This window comes from Lepus europaeus, chromosome 19 (genome assembly GCF_033115175.1).
Source record: "Lepus europaeus isolate LE1 chromosome 19, mLepTim1.pri, whole genome shotgun sequence".
NCBI lineage: Eukaryota > Metazoa > Chordata > Mammalia > Lagomorpha > Leporidae > Lepus > Lepus europaeus.
This window is the reverse complement of record NC_084845.1, coordinates 60768674-60789423: the sequence shown is the minus strand read 5'-3', so window position 1 is coordinate 60789423 and position 20750 is coordinate 60768674. Positions and strand designations below refer to the sequence as shown.

General features: G+C 61.9%; 2 protein-coding genes across 5 annotated transcripts in view; one reads left to right on the top strand and one right to left on the bottom strand.

The window, feature by feature from the left end:
• BCAR1 (BCAR1 scaffold protein, Cas family member) overlaps window positions 1-13742 on the top strand; it is a 39163-nt gene extending 25421 nt beyond the window's left edge. For all 4 annotated transcript variants that reach the window (XM_062176071.1, XM_062176072.1, XM_062176070.1 and 1 more), the window contains exons 2-7: window positions 1318-1956; window positions 6834-6995; window positions 7140-7256; window positions 7783-8877; window positions 9746-9835; window positions 12865-13742. In XM_062176071.1, the coding sequence (XP_062032055.1) occupies window positions 1318-1956; window positions 6834-6995; window positions 7140-7256; window positions 7783-8877; window positions 9746-9835; window positions 12865-13377 (2616 nt within the window). In that variant the 3' untranslated portion in view covers window positions 13378-13742. The remainder of the gene's footprint in view (window positions 1-1317; window positions 1957-6833; window positions 6996-7139; window positions 7257-7782; window positions 8878-9745; window positions 9836-12864) is intronic.
• A 1831-nt stretch (window positions 13743-15573) lies between these two features.
• Window positions 15574-18601, bottom strand: LOC133748318 (chymotrypsinogen 2). The gene is made up of 7 exons (XM_062177038.1): window positions 18550-18601; window positions 17632-17735; window positions 17446-17525; window positions 17054-17132; window positions 16529-16709; window positions 16305-16438; window positions 15574-15735 (listed from the first exon to the last, which is right to left on the bottom strand). The coding sequence occupies exons 1-7, from the start codon at window positions 18599-18601 to the stop codon at window positions 15574-15576; spliced, it is 792 nt and encodes a 263-aa protein (XP_062033022.1).
• Between the last annotated feature and the right edge of the window lie 2149 nt (window positions 18602-20750).

Here is a 20750-nt window from a genome sequence, read left to right as displayed (position 1 = left end):
ATCTGGTGACTGACCTAACTCCTGAGTGACATAACGTGTGAGTAGCATATACAGCGTGGATACGCTGGACAGGGGACATTTGTGTTCAGGCTAGAAGGGAGCGGAACGGTGTGAGATTTCATTGTGACACTGAGAAACACACACAGTTCAGAGTTATGAGTTGTCTGTGGAATTCTCCATTTCATATTTTCTGACTGCAGTTGACTGTGGTCAACGAAAAACCATGAGTGGGCAGGGGAGGGGAGCTACTGTGCTAAGAGAGCTTGAGCGTGTGAACTTCTTACAGTGTTAAATCTGGCCGTGAACTTGGTAGATTTTTCTTCTTCAGATTTTTCCTCGGGTGCCTTGACAGAGCTTTCTTCTCGGAGGTCTATGCAGTTGTTCCGTGATTAATTCCTGGGTAACTTTTAGCTTTTGGTTTTATTTGGAAGGCAGGGAGACAGATGAAAAGAGATCTGCCATCTGCTACTTAGTCACCCAAATGCCCACAGTGACCAGGGCTGGGCCAGGCCAAAGCCAGGAGCCCAGAACTCAATCTAGGTCTCCTACATGGTGGCAGGGACCCAGGGACTCAAGCCAGCATTTGCTGCCCGTCAGGAAGCTGGGTCAGAAGCAGAGTGGCAAGGACTCAGACGAGGGTCTCCAATACAGGGTGAGGGCGTCCCTGGCAGCGGCTTAGCGTCTGCACTGAACTGCTGCCCCGGTTACTGATGTCGCGACCACGGCTCGCTGGCTTCCCTGCGCGCTGTGCGATTCTCGCTCGGCCCCTTCTTTGCTCTTACTGAACTGTGCTGGCCAGGGCAGCAGGACTTGAGCAGGGAGAGTCCCTGTTTCCTCCCTGCCTTAAGGGAAGGTGTTCGGAGTTTCTCCAGTAATTATTGGTATTCTCATAGATTTTTTTTTTTTTTAAGTAAGTAGACTTCATTAAGTTAAGGAAATTTCCTTTTTTTTTTTTTTTTTTTTTTTTTTTTCAGTATTTCTTATCTTGAGTTCTGATTTTTGTCAAATTACTTTCTTGCATCTGGTGAGATAGATAATCACTTGCTGTCCTGTTTAACCTGGTGGCTACTGTTGTCATGACCCTGGGGGTGGCTGCCATCAAGAAGAATCTGAGGTGTTGTCCAGGCTCAGTCAAAAAAAATGCCAGGATCAGCAGGGGCTTCCTGCCCGGGGCAAGGTGCCGCAGTCTCACCACACTCAGCGGAGTTCCTTTCCTGGCCCTAAAGCCAGAGGCCTCCCTGGTCTCAGAGACGGGTGGGGAGCAGTCCCTGTGCGTGTCCGCCTGCCCTCATGCCCATCTGTACCCTCTTCCTCCAGAATGTGCTGGCCAAAGCCCTCTACGACAACGTGGCTGAGTCCCCGGATGAGCTCTCCTTCCGCAAGGGTGACATCATGACGGTGCTGGAGCGGGACACACAGGGGCTGGATGGCTGGTGGCTCTGCTCGCTGCATGGGCGCCAAGGCATCGTGCCTGGGAACCGCCTCAAGATCCTGGTGGGCATGTACGACAAGAAACCAGCCGGGCCTGGGCCTGGCCCACCTGCCACCCCACCCCAGCCCCAGCCCCAGCCTGGCCTCCCGCAGGGTGTCCACACCACAGTGCCCCCAACCTCCCAGTACACCCCCATGCTCCCTGCCACGTACCAGCCTCAGCCCGACAGTGTCTACCTGGTGCCCACTCCCAGCAAGGCTCAGCAAAGCCTCTACCAAGCCCCTGGGCCCAGCCCGCAGTTCCAGTCACCCCCAGCCAAGCAGACGTCCGCGTTCTCAAAGCAGGCATCCCATCACCCGTTTCCCAGCCCAGCCGCTGACCTCTACCAGGTGCCGCCAGGGCCAGGAAGTCCCGCTCAGGACATTTACCAGGTGCCACCTTCCGCCGGGATGGGCCATGACATCTACCAGGTCCCCCCATCCATGGACTCCCGCACCTGGGAGGGGACGAAGCCACCAGCAAAGGTAAGTCCACCCCGGCAGCTGGGCACTGCCACTCTTGGTCCCCACGCTCCCATAGGAGCTGAGCATTTGCTCTGGGGGCCAGGTGGGAGGTGACCGTTTGGAGACTGTGCTCCTGTTGGGTGAAGATGGTCCTGAACAGGCTGCGGCACCAGAGGGGACACAGCAGGCTGACCTCGGAGAATGTGGAGGCCTTCAGCAGGCTGACCCCAGAGGCAGGGTGTCACTGGGAGGGCACAGCCTTGAGATGTGGGGAAGTGCCTGCAGTGGCACCGGAGGCCAGAGCTGCAAGCTAGGGACGGTTTTTAGGGGCCTGGTGCCCACTGAATAGCTGGATGCTGTGCTGCGGGTCGGGGGTTTCATGTGAGAGTGATGTGCCCCTCTCCATGCCTTGATGAAGTCATTCCAACCACTGAGTGAGGTCCTCCAAGCGCCCTGGAGCTTGGACCGGTTAAGACTGGGGCGGGGATGCTAGGAGAGGAGGACTTGAGCTTTCCGGTGGCAGTTAGGAGAATTGTGGGTAGAGATCAGTGGTCATCTGGATGAGCGCCAGTACAGCAGAGACACTTACTTCTTTGTCGCGTAAGCCAGGTCTGGCGGCGAGCGGGCCGGGACCGCCAGGGCCCTCCCTAACTACCGGAGCCGCCCTGCCCTGTGTCCTCCTCTTTCATCCTCAGTGTGCGCTTGTGTCTCCTGGGATGCGGCTGTTGTGCGTGCGGTCTGCCCAGCAGGGAAGATGGACCTTGTGTGTGGCCCTTCCTGGAGGGTACCTCCTGTCGGCCGGAGCTGCAGCCTGTGGTCCACCTAGCTGCCAGGGAGGGTGGAAATGGCGCCTCTCCCCGCTGGCCACGTGCTCCACGTCACTCAGGGGCCGGGTTCTAAGGCAGAAGGGATGGGGGGCTCCTTGTGCTCGGGGAGAAAGGCACGGCGGCCGTGTGCTCAGGGGCTCACCTGCTCTCAGCTTGTGTGTCAGCGTCTGCGTGTGAGTGGAGTCATTTGTGCCCTGGCCCCAAAGGCCAGCTGTCGGCTCTTCTGGGGCAGTGACCGTGGGGAGGGTGTTGCTCCGGGGTCGCTAGAGCAGGATTGCCCCGAGAGACTCAGCCTTCAGTCCCTTGCAGGCTATCACTGGGGGACGCTGGGCCTGGGGACGAGGCCTCTGGGCCGCAGCCTTGAACCCGGGCACTCAGCTCCATGTGGCCGCCCTGTGCACTCCCATGCCACTCCCAGATCTGTCTGTCTATGGATAGGCAATCAAGCACCTCCCCTGCTTCTGGCAGTCGGGAACAGCTTTTTCCCCTCTGGTTGCCCTGTGTCTGGGCCCAGAAGTAGAGTTGTCCCCTGTTCTAGCCCTACACCGTTACGAGCCTGCTCTGCCGTTGTAGCTCACCCAAGGGGGCCCCGAAAGACCCAGCCTACACCAAGGAGTGCCCCCCCCCCACTGCTCCTCAGGGAGGCTGTGCTGGAGAGAGGCCCCCTGGAGGGGCACAGCTCCCCTTAGGAGGAGCAGCCCAGGCTCAGCCCAGGCAGCTTCCCTGAGCTGCTGCCCAGTCTTGTGCTGTTTCCATGTCCAGTCTGGAGCTTCCTGTGTCTGGAGAGTCAGTGGCCAAGTAGACATGAGCCTCTGTCTTCAGAGATGGCCTTGGCTGAGTTAGGGATCTTGCTGTTGCCAATACTGGACAGAAAGTCAGCCGGAAGCAGGTAGGAGTCCATGGACACTGAGCCTGGTGAGCCTCGAGACAGGCCATGGTCTGTCCTCCACACACAGCACACCTCCCATACGAATGCACACGCACAGCCATATGTCCACAGACATGCACACGCACACAGACTTCCCATGCCCCCATGTGTGTGATCATGTGTGCACACACCATGTCCTTGAACACACTCTTAGACATATCCATGCTCCACACGTACCCGAGTCAGGCATCCCTTGCCCCGCCTTTGCAGCACAGCTTGTCCTGGTACAGTGGGGAAGCTGGGGCGGGCGGTGCAAGGACCTCAGCCAGGCCTTGGACTCAGGCTGTTGATTGTTAGCCGCTCTTTCCTTCCCAGGCACGGGTGTGCTCCTGGACTGGGAGGGGCCCACTGAGGGCCCTGCCCTGCCCGGTGGACCAGCAGGGGAGCCCCGTGTCCAGCACCTGGTTGCTCCCCCCAGGAAGCCTCATCACTCTTGCCCTGGGCAGCTTGGAATGTATCTGCTTGTATTTTATGACTGAAAGTGATGCTTGTTTACCCTGGAAAATGCATAATGCATGAACAAGTCTAGAGATAAAATTCCCCAATCAAGAGGTAATTGCTGGGAAATTTCAGCCTATTTTGTCACATACTCTCTGTCTTTTGTAGGCTTATATACATACTTTTGCATTTTAAAGTTATAAAATCAACATGAGGTATCAAAACCATTTTCTTGGTGGTAAGACTTCTCTAAGCCTGATTGGGGTGGCTGCTCCCAGTGGGAGGTGGGCACTGTGCAGTCTGATTGCTTTTGTCTTTATTACAAACAGCGAAGCAATAAGCATCTTGGGTTGCACATCTGTGCCTGCATTTCAAAGTCCTGCTTTCATGAGCCTGAGGTCTTCCCTCAGATAGCTCCTGGGCCCAGGGTAGGATGTGGGCTGAGGACCAGCCCTGGCGAGGACTGTAGGTGGGTGGGAGGGGCCTGGCCCCAAGAAGCCAAGAGGGCAAGTGGCGAGGCTGGGGCCAGGAGGGTCAGACTCCAGAGCCGGTTCCATCTGGTGTGAGGGGAGGGCTGGGTGGCCAGCAGGGCCTGGGTGCTTAGGGCCAGTGCCTGGTCCCCAGGACTTGAGGGCTTCAGGCTCTCTGTGTGCAGTTGGGACCAGCAGAGGGGAAGGCATCTGTGAGGCCACTCTGGAAGTAGGGGAGGTGTGGGGAGGGGGTGTGGACATGTTCTGGGTCAGGAGCTGCAGCTGCGCTAAGGGACAGCTGTACTGCCTGAGCCATAAGGTACCAGGAGCTTGGAGTGGGGGAGGGGAAGTGTGCTACCGCGCTGGGCCCCCAGGCCACCACGCCTGTGACCCCGGTCAGGCGCTGCCTGGCAGTAGGATGTGTCCTGGTTTGGCAGAGACACTTCTGTGGCTGTGAGAGGGACAAAGTGGGAGTCCTCGATGGGAGGGGCGGGATGCTCCGTAGCCAGGAGTTGGCCCAGGTCAGGGGTGAGGGCCGTTTTAGTTGGGAGGCTTCAGCCCGAGTTGCCGAGGGGCAGGGAGGGGCCCTGTCCTCTGCTCTGGAGGTTGACTCTGCCGCCCAGGACTGACCTGGATTCGGCACACGTTTCTAGGTCACCCACTCCTTCCCCAGACCCTGTTGTGGGGGAGGAGGTTGGAAGGGTCAGCATCCCCGGCCCTGGCAGGACCTTGCGCTACATGGGTTCTCTGTGTGTGCGAGGCTGGAGGCAGCAGGTGGGCCTCGTGTCAGTGTCTCTGTCTCTGTCTCCTTCTAGACTCTGGCCCTGCTCCCCAGCCCCCAGGGGCCTCCAGGTCCTGCTAGTGGGGCTCAGGTGCCGTGCAGGGTGGCCTGTGATTAGCATGCTCCCTTCTCTGGGGAATCCGTTTCCCTAATGAGCTTTGCTGCTGGTGGCGGCTTTAACAGAAAGCCTTTGCTGGCCCCTCCTACTGCTCACTCTGGCCCTCCCCAGCTGCTGGGGGTCCAGCCCTGCTCTGTGTGAGGGTGACATGAGCACAGATGGGGCCTGCGGGCGGGGCTGCTCCCCACTCGCTCCCCACTCGTCCTGGCCCTGGGCTCTGGCTCACCTCCACCTGGAGAGGTGTGTCCTGCCTGCCCCCAGGGCTGCTGCAGAGGCTGGAGAAGCCCCAGGCTCCGCCTCCTGGACTGGCCAACCTGCCACGTCCCTCCAGCCCCCGCCTGCCCCGCCTGCCCCTGTGTTGGCAGGTTCTAGCATCTAAAAATAGCTTTGGAGGCCACTCAAGTCTGGGGCTCCAGGACGGAGATGAGTGTGGAGAGGCAGCCCTGACTCCAGTCCCAGACACTGCTGGGCAGGGAACACCCCACCACCAGGCCGGCAGCCCAGCAGCCCGGGGCCCTGCCCGGGAGGTGGGCAGGGGAGCCTCTGCCAGCCTGGGGCTGCTGGTGCCCGTGCTTCCTGGGGGCACCAGACCCATCTGCTGCCCCTGGGAGAGCCGGCACGTGGCCACGAATGGGGCCTTGGCGTTGATCAGGGGGCCTTGAGCCTGCGGAGAGAGAGAGACGTGTGGGGAGGGCCTGAGTCAACCCTGGCCCAGACATCCCCTTTGATTAGGGAACAAAGGCCTTTCTGTGGAAAGAGCTGAGCAGGGAGCCCCGGGGGAGGCTCAGCGGGGGCGGCTGACCCAGGCCGTGTGGGAGAACCCTGCTGGGCCTCCGGTCTGGGAGGAGGCTGCGGACTCAGTGAGGGCAGCATGGCCCTCGTGGGGGCTGTGAGCAGCCCAGGGTGGCGCCCCCAGGCCTCTGTCTGCCTGCCGTTCAGTGCCAGGCTTGGCCGCTGTGGCTCCTGGCACCTCTGTGTCTGGAGGTGGCTGCTGGGTGCCAGGATTGGGGAAGTCCCCGCTGGACAGACAGCGCTCAGGAGACCTCGGCTGAGGCCTCTCGTCCTGCAGGGTCGAGGGCCTCTTGCCCTGCCCGTCTGCCTCCTCAGCAGCCCACGTGCCCAGCTCTTCTGTCCCTGTCCCCGAGCCAGGCAGCGGCAGACGAAGCCTAGGGCTCACCCCATGTGGCTGTCACAGAAGGAGTGAGGACCAGCGCCTGCAAGCCCACTGGTGGGGCCCTCCCTCAGCTCCAGTGTGCGCCTGGCCCCCTCACAGCAGGGGTGGCCGTCTGAGGACTGAGTGCCAGAGCCAGTGGTGAAGTGGGCTGTCCGCCCCCAGGTGGTGGTGCCCACCCGCGCCGGGCAGGGCTACGTGTACGAGGCCTCACAGCCGGAGCAGGACGAGTATGACATCCCGCGCCACCTGCTGGCTCCTGGGCCCCAGGACATCTACGATGTGCCTCCTGTCCGGGGGCTGCTTCCCAACCAGTATGGCCAGGAGGTAGGTGTTGGGGGCTGGGGCGGTTGGGAGAGGCAGGGGCGGCGAGTCTGTGCGTCTGCAGCCCAGGGACCTATGGGGTTTCTGCTCTTCCCGTCTCACCCAGGGGGCCCTGACACCTGTTTGACTGTGTTTTTCTGCTCCCAGGTATATGACACCCCTCCGATGGCCGTCAAGGGTCCGAATGGCCGAGACCCGTTGCTGGACGTGTACGATGTGCCTCCCAGTGTGGAGAAAGGCCTGCCACCTTCCAGCCACCACGCGGTGAGCCACCAGCAGGACCCGGACTGCAGCGGCCAAGGCCGTGCCTGTGGGCGGCTGTGGGTGGGAACCGGTCCCGTCCAGCTCTGCTCTCATTTGCGTGGGGCAGATGTGGGAACCAGGATCTCTTCTGAGCCTGTGGAATGGCCTGTTCTGGGCCTCCTGGAGAGGGTAGTTGCAAGGCCACCACCAAGCGGAGGGGCAGTAATTACGTGGGGCTTCAGGCGCAACCCAGGCCTGTCCTGGGCAGACTGGAGTGGAACGCGCCTAGGGCGAAGAGTCCCAGTGGTGGCGGTGGCAGCAGCAGTGTGCTAGCCAGCCTTTCCCTGCGTGTCCTACGGTTGTGTGTGTTAACACACTTGTGATCCCCCTGTGCTGTGTGGCTCCTGCCTCCCAGGTGAGCAGACAGCCAGAGGGAGGCCGAGGCCCCGCTCCAGACAGGCCCTTAGCCATCACCACTGCACACGAGCGCCACACAAGTGCGTGTGCCTGGGCCATGCCCAGTCCTGACCCCCCTCTTGGCTTCCAGGTGTACGACGTTCCTCCCTCGGTGAGTAAGGACATGCCTGCCGGCCCGCTGCTCCGTGAAGAGACCTACGATGTGCCACCTGCCTTTGCCAAGGCCAAGCCCTTTGACCCAGCCCGCCATCCACTGGTCCTCGCCGCGCCGCCTCCAGACTCCCCACCCCCCGAGGACGTGTATGACGTGCCGCCCCCAGCTCCTGACCTCTACGACGTGCCCCCTGGCTTGCGGCGGCCGGGCCCTGGGACACTGTACGACCTGCCCCGCGAGCGGGCACCTCCCGAGGTGGCCGAGGGCAGCGTGGCTGACAATGGGGTGTACGCCGTGCCCCCCCCAGCTGAGCGAGAAGCCCCGGCGGATGCCAAGCGCCTGTCGGCCTCCAGCACGGGCAGCACACGCAGCAGCCAGTCGGCTTCCTCTCTGGAGGCAGCGGTGCCAGGCCGGGAACCCCTGGAGCTAGAAGTTGCCGTGGAGGCCCTGGCTCGGCTGCAGCACAGTGTGAGCGCCACTGTGGGCCACCTCCTGGACCTAGCGGGTAGTGCTGTTGGGGCTGGGGGCTGGCGCAGCACCCCGGAGCCCCAGGAGCCGCCAGTGCAGGACCTGCGGGCTGCGGTGGCCGCCGTCCAGGGGGCTGTGCATGAGCTGCTGGAGTTTGCCCGCAGCGCCGTGGGCAACGCCGCCCACACTTCTGACCGCACCCTGCATGCCAAGCTCAGCCGACAACTGCAAAAGATGGACGATGTGTACCAGACGCTGGTGGCGCACGGTCAGGCCCTCGACAGCAGCCGGGGAGGCCTGGGCGCCACCCCCGAAGACCTGGACCGGCTGGTGGCCTGCTCCCGGGCTGTGCCCGAGGACGCTAAGCAGCTGGCTTCCTTCTTACATGGCAACGCCTCATTGCTCTTCAGACGGACCAAGGCCCCCGCCCCAGGGCCCGATGGGGGTGGCCCCCTGCACCCCAACCACACTGACAAGGCCAGCAGCATTCAGTCGCGGCCTCTGCCCTCCCCGCCCAAGTTCACGTCCCAGGACTCACCAGATGGGCAGTACGAGAACAGTGAGGGGGGCTGGATGGAGGATTATGACTACGTTCACCTGCAGGTGGGTGCCTGCCCTGCCCGGACACCCCCGTCCTGGGGACCATGACCTGCCCCTGACACACACACAGGGCTCTTGTGGTCGGAGGGAGATGTGAGCCCCAGCTGAGGCCCAGACACTGGTGAGACCCCACACCCCGCACCCTCCTCTCCAGCCTTCTGGGCCAGATGGCTCCCTGGAAGCCCCCTGCTCATCCCTGTGGCCAGTGTGGCTGTGTCCTTGGGTCTGGCAGTGCTCACCAGGAATGGCTCCCAAGCTTAGCTACTGCAGTGACCCCAGCAGACACGCCAGGGTTCTGTTTGGAGAGAATAAACAGGAGCAAGATTGTTTGAGGCCAGGGGGACATAGAGCGGGGCAGTGGGGAGGTCGGGGTGGGGGTCTCTGAGGTAGGACCCTTTCGTGGTCATGGGTTGAGACCGAAGGAAATCCTAGTGAGGTGAGGAACATCCCATACTGAGAGCCAGCAGCCGCCAGTGCCCAACAGCCCGGCCTGGGAGGTGCACAGTGGCTAGGGACGCAGGCCCCAGGCTCGTAGGTTGACCAGAGAGTGAGAGCTGGGTGGGGCAGAAGGCCATGGCCACGTGGAGTTGCATCCTCTGAGTGGGTGTCAGGCGGGTGCTCGGCACCTTCCTGAGCTGGCAAGAGGCCTAGGAGCACCCTCCTCTGGAAGCCGCCTCTCCCCGGGCCTGCGTGTGCTTGCGGCGCCACCTGGTGGCCGCTGTGCTCCTGCTGAGTCCCACAGGGCCCCGTGGGCCTCTGGGCCGGAGCAGGTGCCTCAGCCGGCTCCTTGTCTTCCCCTGCTGAGTCCCACAGGGCCCCGTGGGCTCCTGGGCCGGAGCAGGTGCCTCAGCCGGCTCCCTGTCTTTCCCAGGGCAAGGAGGAGTTTGAGAAGACGCAGAAGGAGCTTCTGGAAAGGGGCAGCATCGTGCGGCAGGGGAAGGGCCAGCTGGAGCCCCAGCAGGTAAGGCCCCGCCTCTGCTGCCCAGGCCCAGCCGGCCCCGCCCGCGAGACCATCCCCACCTCCTTGTGTGGTTGGGGAGGAGAGCAGGGACAGATGCCAGTAGCCAGGTTGGGAGGCCTTCTGCTGGGCTGCCGTGCTGCGCTCTTCACGGGGACACTCGGGGAGCCACTGTGCCCTCTCGGGCACGTTCCATGGCACTGAGGTTCTTTCTGAAGGTCACAAGGTGCCCAGTAACGTGACACTGCATCTTCTCGCTGTGCCCCATCCCCCGGGAGAAGTGCGGTGCCGTGTTCGTCTACAGACAATGTTCTTCCTGCTAAAGGGTATAAAAAAGAGCAAGGACTTCTATTTTGATAAGATAGTATAAAATCAACGCAAAATATCACGCGTTAAGGTTCCCTCACCCCACCTTCCCCGTGGCTGTGAGGAGGAAGGCAGAGGAGAGAGCCTGCCCCGTCCCCTGTGACCGCCCTGAGGCCCAGCCGTGGCATCCCCGGTTGGCGGGGACGTGTCACAGAGCTGCTGTGAGATCCATGCGGCTGAGATGCTTAGCAAGTGGCTGGCATGTAGAAAACCCTCGGGAAAGGAGCGAGTATCAGTAATTAAGAAACAACAGTTCACACATACGTGTGCATATACACATACGGGTTTACACACACATACGTAGAAGCTCCGCTGTTTTGAGAAGTGGACATGTGCTGTCCCAGCGTTTAATTAGTCCCCTGTAACTGGGTGGTTAGATCATTCGCGGCCTTTGCTGCTGTGAGGTGGGCTGTCGTGAACAGGAGTCACAGGGCAGGAATGGGGGGGCGTTCACGCCGCAGACTGTCAGCACAGCACTGGGGAATGGTGAAGAGAAGCGGCATTCGCCAGGGTTACCTTAAAACAGAAAGAAGCCAAGTGTGTTCTCCCCAGGGTGCGAGAAGGGAGAGGTGAGGGCCAGTGTCGGGTGGGCGAGGCTTTGGTGGGCTTTGTGCACGAAGGCTGCAGCTTCGAGACGACCCGAGGGCAGACTCCTTACCACGTGCTCACTACCATGAGAACGTGGGTCATGTGGTGTTAGGAGAGAGAAGTCCGTCACAGAAGCATACGCTGCACTGCCATTTTTCCAATTGAAAGAAAATGTCGGCCGGCACCATGGCTTAACAGGCTAATCCTCCGCCTTGCGTCGTCGGCACACAGTGGAGGATGGCCCAGGTGCTTGGGCCCTGCACCCCATGGGAGACCAGGAGAAGCACCTGGCTCCTGCCTTCAGATCAGCAATATCCGCTGGCTGCAGCGGCCATTGGAGGGTGAACCAACGGCAAAAAGGAGGACCTTTCTCTCTGTCTCTCTCTCTCTCACCATCCACTCTGCCTGTCAAAAAAAAAAAAAGAAAGAAAGAAAATGTCTTAATATCCACCAATTTTTGTGCATATGTGAATTTTTTCCTTTCTGAATATTTTGCAAGTGCCATATGCCCTTTTCGTTTGCTTAAAATCTGTATTGTGGAAAACTTAATAATTTCTTTTTTTTTTTAAAGTTTCTATTTTATTTTATTTTTTTGACAGGCAGAGTGGATAGTGAGAGAGAGAGAGACAGAGAGAAAGGTCTTCCTTTTGCCATTGGTTCACCCTCCAATGGCCGCTGCGACCGGCGCATCACGCTGATCCAAGCCAGGAGCCAGGTGCTTCTCCTGGTCTCCCATGTGGGTGCAGGGCCCAAGCACTTGGGCCATCCTCCACTGCCTTCCCAGGCCATAGCAGAGAGCTGGCCTGGAAGAGGGGCAACCGGGATAGAATCCAGTGCCCCAACCGGGACTAGAACCCAGTGTGCCGGCGCCGCAAGGCGGAGGATTCGCCTGTTAAGCCACGGCGCCGGCCAAAACTTAACAATTTCTAAAATTGGAGAAAATAGTCACCCAGGTCTGTCTCCAGCCACCCTGCGCACAGCCAGTCCCATCTGGTGTGGCCCCGTCCCCACCCCCAGGTGGTGCTGAGACCCTCAGGCCGTTTCTTCTGCAAGCGCTTTAGTGCACCATTCTTTTTTTTTTTTTTTTCTTTTTTCTTTTTTTTAAGATTTTATTTATTTGACAGGTAGAGTTACACAGTGAGTGAGAGAGAGAGAAAAAGGTTTTTCTTCCGTTGGTTCACCCCTCAAATGGCTGCTACGGCCAGTGTACTGTACCCATCCGAAGGCAGGAGCCAGGTGCTTCTCCTGGTCTCCCATGGGGTGCAGGGCCCAAGCACTTGGGCCATCCTCCACTGCCTTCCCGGGCCACAGCAGAGAGCTGGACTGGAAGAGGAACGACCGGGACAGAATCCAGTGCTCATATGGGATGCCAGTGCCACAGGCAGAGGATTAACCGAGTGTACCACGGTGTCGGCCCCTCTCTTTTTTTCTTAATATGTGGTTCTTTTTGTTGTTATTTTTAAGATTTATTTATTTATTAGGAAGGCAGAGTTACGGGTGTGGGGGGGAGGCAGACAGCTGATTCACTCCCCAAATGGCCACAACCGCCAGGGCTGGGCCAAGCTGAAGCCAGGAGCTTTATCCAGGTTTCTCACATGGGTGCAGGGGCCCAAGCACTTATGCCGCCCTCTGCTGCTTTCCCATTAGCAGGGAACTGATTGGAAGTGGAGTAGCCAGAACTTGAACCGGTGCCCATATGGGATGCCAGTGTCACAGGTGATGGCTTATCCCGCTGTGTCACAGTGCCTGCCCCCATGGCTCCATTTAAGAAGTTCTGGTGTGGGCCCCAGTCCCAGACGCCGGCCTCCCCACCCCTGGGGTCATACTACTGACCTGTGCTCCATCTTGCTTGTCTTTGTTTCCCAGTGTTACATAAGCAGGAGAGGAATTGGGAGATCTGTGCAAGGCCAGTGAGGGTTTGAGACCCCTGCTAGGACAGGAGCCTGCCTGCGTCCCCGTGACCCTGGCGACTGTGAGGAAGGCCCTCGCCAGCCGGCCGGGGACGGGGCCAGCCTCTGGCTGCGGTTTGGGCTCCCGTCCAGGACTCTAACCTTGCTTGTGTTTCCCCTGCCATCCAGCTGAAGCAGTTTGAGCGACTGGAGCAGGAGGTGTCGCGGCCCATCGACCACGACCTGAGCAGCTGGACGCCAGCACAGCCCCTGGCGCCAGGGCGCACGGGCGGCCTCGGGCCCTCAGACCGACAGCTGCTGCTCTTCTACCTGGAGCAGTGCGAGGCCAACCTGACCACTCTGACCAACGCCGTGGACGCGTTCTTCACTGCCGTGGCCACCAACCAGCCACCCAAGATCTTTGTGGCCCACAGCAAGTTCGTCATCCTCAGCGCCCACAAGCTGGTGTTCATAGGGGACACGCTGTCACGGCAGGCCAAGGCCGCCGACGTGCGCAGCCAGGTGACCCACTACAGCAACCTGCTCTGCGACCTCCTGCGCGGCATCGTGGCCACCACGAAGGCCGCCGCCCTGCAGTACCCGTCCCCCTCCGCTGCCCAGGACATGGTAGACAGGGTCAAGGAGCTGGGCCACAGCACCCAGCAGTTCCGCCGGGTCCTGGGCCAGCTGGCGGCTGCCTGAGACCAGTGGATGGGGGCGGGGGCAGTGGGCCGGGGCAGCAGGTGCTCGCCTTGAAGGGCACGCGGCAGGCATGGGGACAGGCCTCCCCACTCTGCCTCGGCCCAGCAGCCCTGACTGTCCAGGGTGTGTTTGTATTTATGACAGGGCAGGCCGTGGACGGCACTGCCTCAGGAGTGGAGCCCAGGGCAGCCGGGGGGCCGCCCCAAGGCTGGATCCCACTGCGTGCGGGGACCCTGCCCCGACAGGGCTGGTGCAGCCGTGCCGGGCTCTCCACACCAGGGGAAGACCCTAAGCAATTATTTTTCGTTATTGATTTTCCAATCATTTGACTAATAATCTACATTTAAATAAAAATGTAAAAATGAAAAGCAGCTGCCCGAGTCGGGCCATGGTGAAAAGGCCACCAAGTACAAAGGGCTGGAGGCTGCCGGCCCCACACAAAACCCCAGGCCTGCGCACAGGCCCCAGTGGCTCCTGGAGGTGGGGTGGGGAGAGACACTGGCTGAGGCCCGGAAGGCCTGGAGTAGCTCCAGGAGGGGTCACACAGCCGGTCCCCCTACCCCAACGAGCCAGGTGGCTCCTCCTGGAGAGGGGAGGTGGCAAAGGTGCTCAGGCCCCAAGGGGCATCTGGGAGGGGGCCCCAAGGGGCATCTGGGAGGGGCCTGCTGGGGTGCAGTGGAGGCACAGTACTGCCCCGGGCTCCCAAGCGGCAACTCCAATGGCCGGAGGGCCTGAGGACGCGGCCTGGGGTCTCCAGCAGAGATGGGGTACATCCTGGCCTGCTGCTCTCCCTTCGGGTTGCCCTGCTGACCCAGGTGGGAGGGGACGAGCATCCTCTCCTGAGCCCTGAGTGGGCAGCGGCAACCACCCAGTCTTGCTGATGGAGGAGCCTCCTCAGAAGTGGAAGCTGGTGCTGCCCTGGGTGTCAGCAGCTCCCACCCGAGCAGCCCCCACTGTGTCCCCAGGCGCCCAGAATCCTGCTCTCTCCTGCAGGGACACCATTGATGATCCTGGAAGGCCGGTCAGCACAGGGTGGGTGGCAGGGCCCCCGCAGCCTGCGGGCAGGGTGCAGAAGGGCTGGACAGGAGCTGCTGGGGCGCACCTGTTTCTACCTCAGGCTGTCCAGGCCACCTCCCCTGCAGATGGTCCCTGAGCCCCAAATCTAAGCTGCAGGGTCCCCCACCCAGCCAGGGCCACCCAGGCTGCCTGAAGAAGCAGAAAGGAGGTCTGCCATGAGTTTCCCTGTCTGAAATGGGGAGAACAGTGCTAACTCCATGGGTGGGTGGGTGTGGGATTAGGTCAGGAACCCTGAGTCTGGGGAATCCTGGACACTGGCTCTTGGCTCTGGGAGGGTGGAGTGCACTAATCCATCATGGGGAACGCTGGGTTGATGGTGGCCTGAGACAGCAGTGCCACGCCTCCGAGACACCCAGAGCGCGGCTGCCCCAGGTGCCCGTGGAGGGAAGAAACGTGCAGGCATTTGCAGCTGGAGCCCCAAGGTGGGAGGGCAGGGCCCCTGGCTGCTGTGCTCCCTGAGGGGCGTGCCTGACCCCCTCTGAGCTCAGGGTTGTAGGACAGGGGCCTGGTATGTCACAGCCTGCTCCATACCTGGAGTGCTGGGGGGACACGCCTGGGAGGCGTGCAAGTAGAGCTGGGGCCTCCCCCAGCTTCGGCCGGTGATTGGGGGTTGGTGTCCAAGTAGATGGAAAAGGCGGAGGGGAGAGAGGACTGCACGTGTCCATCTGAGTTGCCGGTGCTTACTGTGCCCCATGCACAGCTGGGGGCCAAGTGAAGAGCCCAGAGGGGCTGGGGGCAGGCAGGAGGCCGGCCGAGGGGCAGTAGGGGATGAGAAGAGGGGAGAACGCATCGGGTCACCTGGGCTGGGGCTCAGGGATACGAGGGACCTGGACCCCCTGATACCACAGGTACATGGGACCGGAGTGGGCAGGGCCCACCTGGCCCCTCCTTTTCCCTGCGTGTGCCCTTCTTGGGTCTGGAGAGTAGGGACCCATGTGGTGGGGGAGGGGACGAAGGAGGGTCTCTCAGGACACCTGCAGCCTGGTCCCACCCAAGGAGGGTCCTGTTTGGAGGCAGAGAGAGGCCTTGGCGGCTCCCAAACAGGCAGCAGACGGCGCTAGCGTGGGGTCCAATATTTATTTTGCCTTGTGTGGTATCGGGTGAGGTGCGGCTGTCGGCTCAGTTGGCCGCCAGGATCCCCTGCACCCAGGAGACGAGCTTGGTGACGCGGGCGTACACGCCGGGGCTGGAGGTGGAGCAGGTGTCACTGCCCCAGGACACGATGCCCACCAGGGTCCAGGCTCCATTCTTCTGGCAGACCAGTGGGCCACCAGAGTCACCCTGCAGGAGTGGGGGGAGAGCAGAGGCCGTGGGTCTGGTAGCCTGGTCAGGGGCCTCGATGCTGTTCCCAGAGCCCTCCCTGCAGGTGCTGGGCAAGGTTAGTGCTGGGCTGGGAAAGGCTTCGGGAGCTCCTTGTGTGGTTTGTGGCCCCTGCAGGTCTGGGCGGCCCCAGGGCTCCGTAAAGCTGACTTGTCCAAGAGGAGAAAGAGCACGAGTGGGGCTGCCATGTGGCCACGGTAAGGGAGGGGGGGCTGCCTGATCTGGAGTCCTCTGGCCAGCGTATCCCACTGCCAAGGCTGCGCACTGCACAGCTCCGGCCAGTGCCTTCCGCTCACATGGCATCCGTGGCATTTCCCAGCAGTGCGCCTCCGAGCCCGGAGCCCCTAACCCTCTCCCCCTGCTGAGGCCATCCGTGATACACCGGGTGCGTCTCCCCCACCACTTGGGCAAATGTGTGCAGGGAGAAAGGGACAGGCCCTGGTGAGACGCCGGGCTGGGAGTGGCGTTCCCTGCCCCCAGGTGGCAGGGCAGGGGGTGCAGGAAGAGCCCCCCCGGGGTGGGGGCTGTACCATGCAGGAGGAGACACCGCTGGCACCGGCGCAGACCATCAGGTCGGTGATCTGGGTGCCCCAGTACTTCCTGCACTGGGTGTTGGACAAGAGCGGCAGGGTCGCCTGCTGCAGCTTGTTGGGCGTGTTGGCGTCTGGAAGGGCAAGGGGTGGTCAGCAGCCACGGCCCGCCCGGCCACAGTGCCACCTCCGCCCCCACACCGCCCGCCTGGCTGGTGTCTCACTGGTGTGCTTGGTCAGGCCCCAGCCCGTGGTGGCGCACAGTGTCCCCGCCGGGAAGTTGTCGCTGGCGCTGGGCAGGCACACGGCCGACACGGTCGTCGAGAAGCGGGCGGATGAGGCCAGCTTCAGCAGGGTGATGTCGTTGTTGATGGTGTCTGCGTTGTACTTGGGGTTCTTGAACACCTGTGGTTTGGGACCAAAAAGATCCAGCTGCAGTCCAGGGAGAAGATGCGGGGCCGGAAGGACAGTGAGGGGTGCGTGGCTCCCTCGACGCCCCGCTGCTCCTCCCTGGACAGTGGCCTCAGTTAGCTGCGCCCTCTGTGTCCCCAGGAGCCCGAGGCCCGGGCCTGCCCCTGACGCGGTCTGCAAGCTCTGCTCCCATCTGCCTGTGCCATCGGGGGTTATTGGGGTGATCAGGAAGGGCCGGGGCTGGAGGTCTTCCCGTGCTCTTGGTCCAGCCTCAGTAGCCATGGAGTCCCCAGGCCCTGCCCGCCAGGGTGGCACCTGGACCCTGGTAGCCCTCTTACCTTGGCGATCTTCAGCACCTGAACCTTCTCCTGGCTGGAGCCCCGGTCAAACTCCCCGGCCACGACCAAGTGGGAGGTACTGGAGAGGGTCATAGAGCAGTGGGTTCCCGCCATGAGGAGGGGGCCCGGCACAGGAGGCGGCCGGCTTCTCAGGAGCCCGTGTGCAGGCGTGTGTGCACAGTGTGCCTGTGTGCGTGCTCGTGACCACGGGGCAGCACACACGGCTGTGATTGCAAACAGTGGCACAACTTTCCCGGGGGCCCAGGCAGCACTGGAACTTTGCACACATTTCCCACAAGTTCTCTGAGGAGTGGAGGGGATAAAGGACTCCTCAGCCATGGCAGCTTCCCTACCGCACCCCAAGGGCTTTCCTGGGGACCCGCGGCCCTCACCTGACCCCACAGTGGGCGGCGGTGACCACCCAGTTCTCGTTGATGAGGGAGCCCCCGCAGAAGTGGAAGCCGGTCTTGTCCTGGGGAGGAGAGAGGGGGTCAGCAGTTCCCACCAGGCGGAGCCCCCAGCCTGACCAACACCCCCCACCACCCGGAGCCTCCAGGCGCCCAGAGTCCCGCTCTCACCTGCAGGGACACCTGCCAGGGCCAGGATCCGGGGACGGCGTTCTCACCATTAACGATCCTGGACAGGCCGGTCAGCACGGGTTGGATGGCGGGAACCCCGCAGCCTGCGGGCAGGGCAGGGTGAGGGTGGATGCCAAGGTTGACCCTGACCCAGGGCCCCGCCTCCTCACCTCTACCCCTGTCCCAGCCTCTGGGACCAGGCCTGGCTCCCACCTCCCCTCTGAGAAGGTGGCCTTGACTACACTCTGGCCCTGAAATCCCCATAGGGCAACTCAGGCTGACGTGCACTGGGCATCAGAGGCAAAGGAATCCGACTGGTGCCCACCTCTACCCTGGCCAGACTGACAGGTGGGGTACAAGGTGGGCTCCATGCCTTTGCTCCCCGGCCCAGCACTGCCCAGTCTGTCTCCACACCAGTGACATGGCGATCACAAAGTTGCCAGGCTTACAGGGTTGGAGTAAGGATGCAAGACGAGTTAGCCTGCAAAGTGCTGGCTCTGGGCCTGGCGCATAGTAGGTGCACAGTGAACAGGAGCTTCTAAGAGCAGGAGTGGAAGGGACGAAGCTGCAAGTGCCCACCTGTCACCATCCGAGCCTGTGTGGCAGCCCCGACTGTCTTTCCTTCTAGACCTGTCTTCCTGACCCCTGCCCAGGGTGCAGGGCCTGAAGGCAGCCCCAGGAATGTTCGCTGCCTTCCCTGGGGGCTTCGGACTGGATGGGCGTTAGGAGGGGGAACAGCCCTGAGACTGAGACTGCGAGGGAGCTGGGGGCCCGGGCGGATCCTCCCAGCGTCCCTGAGCTGGAGATGTGGCCGATGGCACGCAGAGTGGGAGGGGCTGGCGCTGGCTCAGCACGCTGTGGGCAGGGAGCAGGGACCCTGTAGCCTGGGGTAAAGGAGGAGGCCTTGCTGACACCTACCGTAGGTGGTGCCCAAGAGGGCCCAGCAGGAGAGCAGCCAGAGGAAGGCCATTGCGCCGCGTGCGCGGATCCAGGGCGCCTGCCCGCAGCTCCCTGTTATAGCCCAGGGCCCCCGCACCAGCTGCTATCTGCAGACCTTGAGGTGATAATCCCTTCCCTGGGTGTGTGCCTGGCCGGGCGGGAGCCTGGGAGGGCAGCAGCTGTGGCCCACCGCCGAGCTTGGGGCCAGAGCCAAGGGCAGAATGAGGCCGGACAAGCGATCACCGGGCCAGAGCCTTCCTCCTCCAGGCCCTGCCTCTTGTGCAGGCCTCCATGGCTTGAATCTGGAAGGCCAGGGTTTAAGTCCCAGCCGAGTCCCTGTGGCTGGAGGATCTTGGACAAAAAATGTGTTCAAACGTCCCTGGGCCCTGCACAAGCAGGGCGATGTTCGGGAAGGCTTGGGTCAGGTCAGAGGCTGGAGTGAGGCTGGGAGGCCAGGGCCGCAGGGTCTCGGCCAGCCATGGAGCTGCTTATCGGACTGTCTCAGAGTGCCTGGGCAGGGCACAGCTGCCCACTGCCCGTTCACCTGAGCCAGCCCCCGCAGCCAGGGGCCAGCGGCCCTGACCCTGGACTTGAGTGTGTGGTGTCCTGGGGCAGGTCGGGGGCAAGACAGGGCCTGTGCCCACTGGGAATCCCTCGTCCCCACGATGAGGGCTAACGGGGCTGGGCCTCAACATGTGGGAGGCACGGGGGCGCTGGATGACACACTGGGGCCCTTTCCCAGCCCCTGGGGCTCGGGGAGGGAGAAGTCTGTGCTTGAGGCTGCCAGACACAGGGCAAGCTTCCCAAAGAGTGCAGGCAACGTGGCTCGGGGCTGTCGTCACATCCGCTGAATGGATGGCGGTGACGTGTGCGTCCACGGCTCGGATTTTGGCGTCAGCCAGCTGTGGCGCCGAGGGCGAGTCCCTTCCCTTCTCTGATGCCGTCTTTCCGTGAGTCGGCAGGAGGTATACGCTGTGGTCCCCTTCTCGGTATCTCTTCAGCTAATGTCCTGGCAGGCCCCTTCCACATCCGAGAGGCCGTGTGTTGGCGGAGAGGGACGGCTGGGCACACAGTGCTGAATGCCTGCAGCTCATCCCAGCAAGCAGCAGAGCCAGCAGCCCCCTCCCGGGGGGCACACAAACCCCCGCCTTCCCTTTAGCAAGCTTTCCTGGGTCGGAGAGTTTAGGCGAAAGAAGTAGAACACTCGCGCGCATCAGGCCCTGCTGAGAGCAGTCGTCACCATCATCACATCAACATCATCACTTAGGACGGGCAACAGCTGTGTGTGCAGGAGCAACCCCGGGTCTCCAGAGGGGACCGGGTCCAGGCACACGGAACGGTCAAGGCAAGGGTCTGGGGTCACAGGGAGCCCACGTGGTCCAGAGGAGCCAGGAGCCACGAGGCAGGAGCCAGCGTGGGGAGGGTGAGGGGCCGACACGTGGCTGTGAGCGCGGCCTTGGCCGGCATGGGAATGTGCAGCTGGCACCAGCGGCCTAGTGCGTGGGAACAGGCGCAGCTGCGGGGCCGTGGGGAGCCTGAGCCCGGCTGTGGGCAGGACCCCGTAGCCAGCACTGCCTGAGGCCAGGGCAGCTTTGAGTGGCTCTGTCGGGCAGCCTGGTGGGGATGGAGAGGGGAAGCGGCTTGTGTCCCAGTCCCCATGGACTCCGGCCTCCTGGGCTCCCTTCTTTCATGGGTTCTTTTTAAATTTTTACTTAGTTATTTTTAATTTATTTGAAAGGCGGAGAGACAGAGACAGACAGATCTTCCATCCGCTGGTTCACTTCCTCCAGTGCCTGCAGCGGCCAGCCTGAAGCCAGGAGTTGGGGACCCCATCCACGTCTCCCACATGGGTGTCAGGGATCCAAACTACCCCAGCCACCTGCTGCCTCCCAGCAGGAAGTCGGGATCTGAAACCCAGGCCCTCGTGGGACATGGGTGCCACCTGCTATCTGTGAATTTCCTAAATGAGGTGCACGGGTCCTTTGCTCTTGCTTGAACGCCGCTGACTGCAGCACCGATGGGTCAGTGGCCTCCGATGAGGGCGTGGGCCTTGGGAGCCCCGCCCCCGCCCCCCCAGAGTGAGCAGCCGGACATTTCCCACTCCCCACAGAGTCCCCTCGCCCACGGGCCCAGTCCCGTCTCCAGAAGCAGCTGCTGTTTCTGCATAGGCTGGCTTTCCG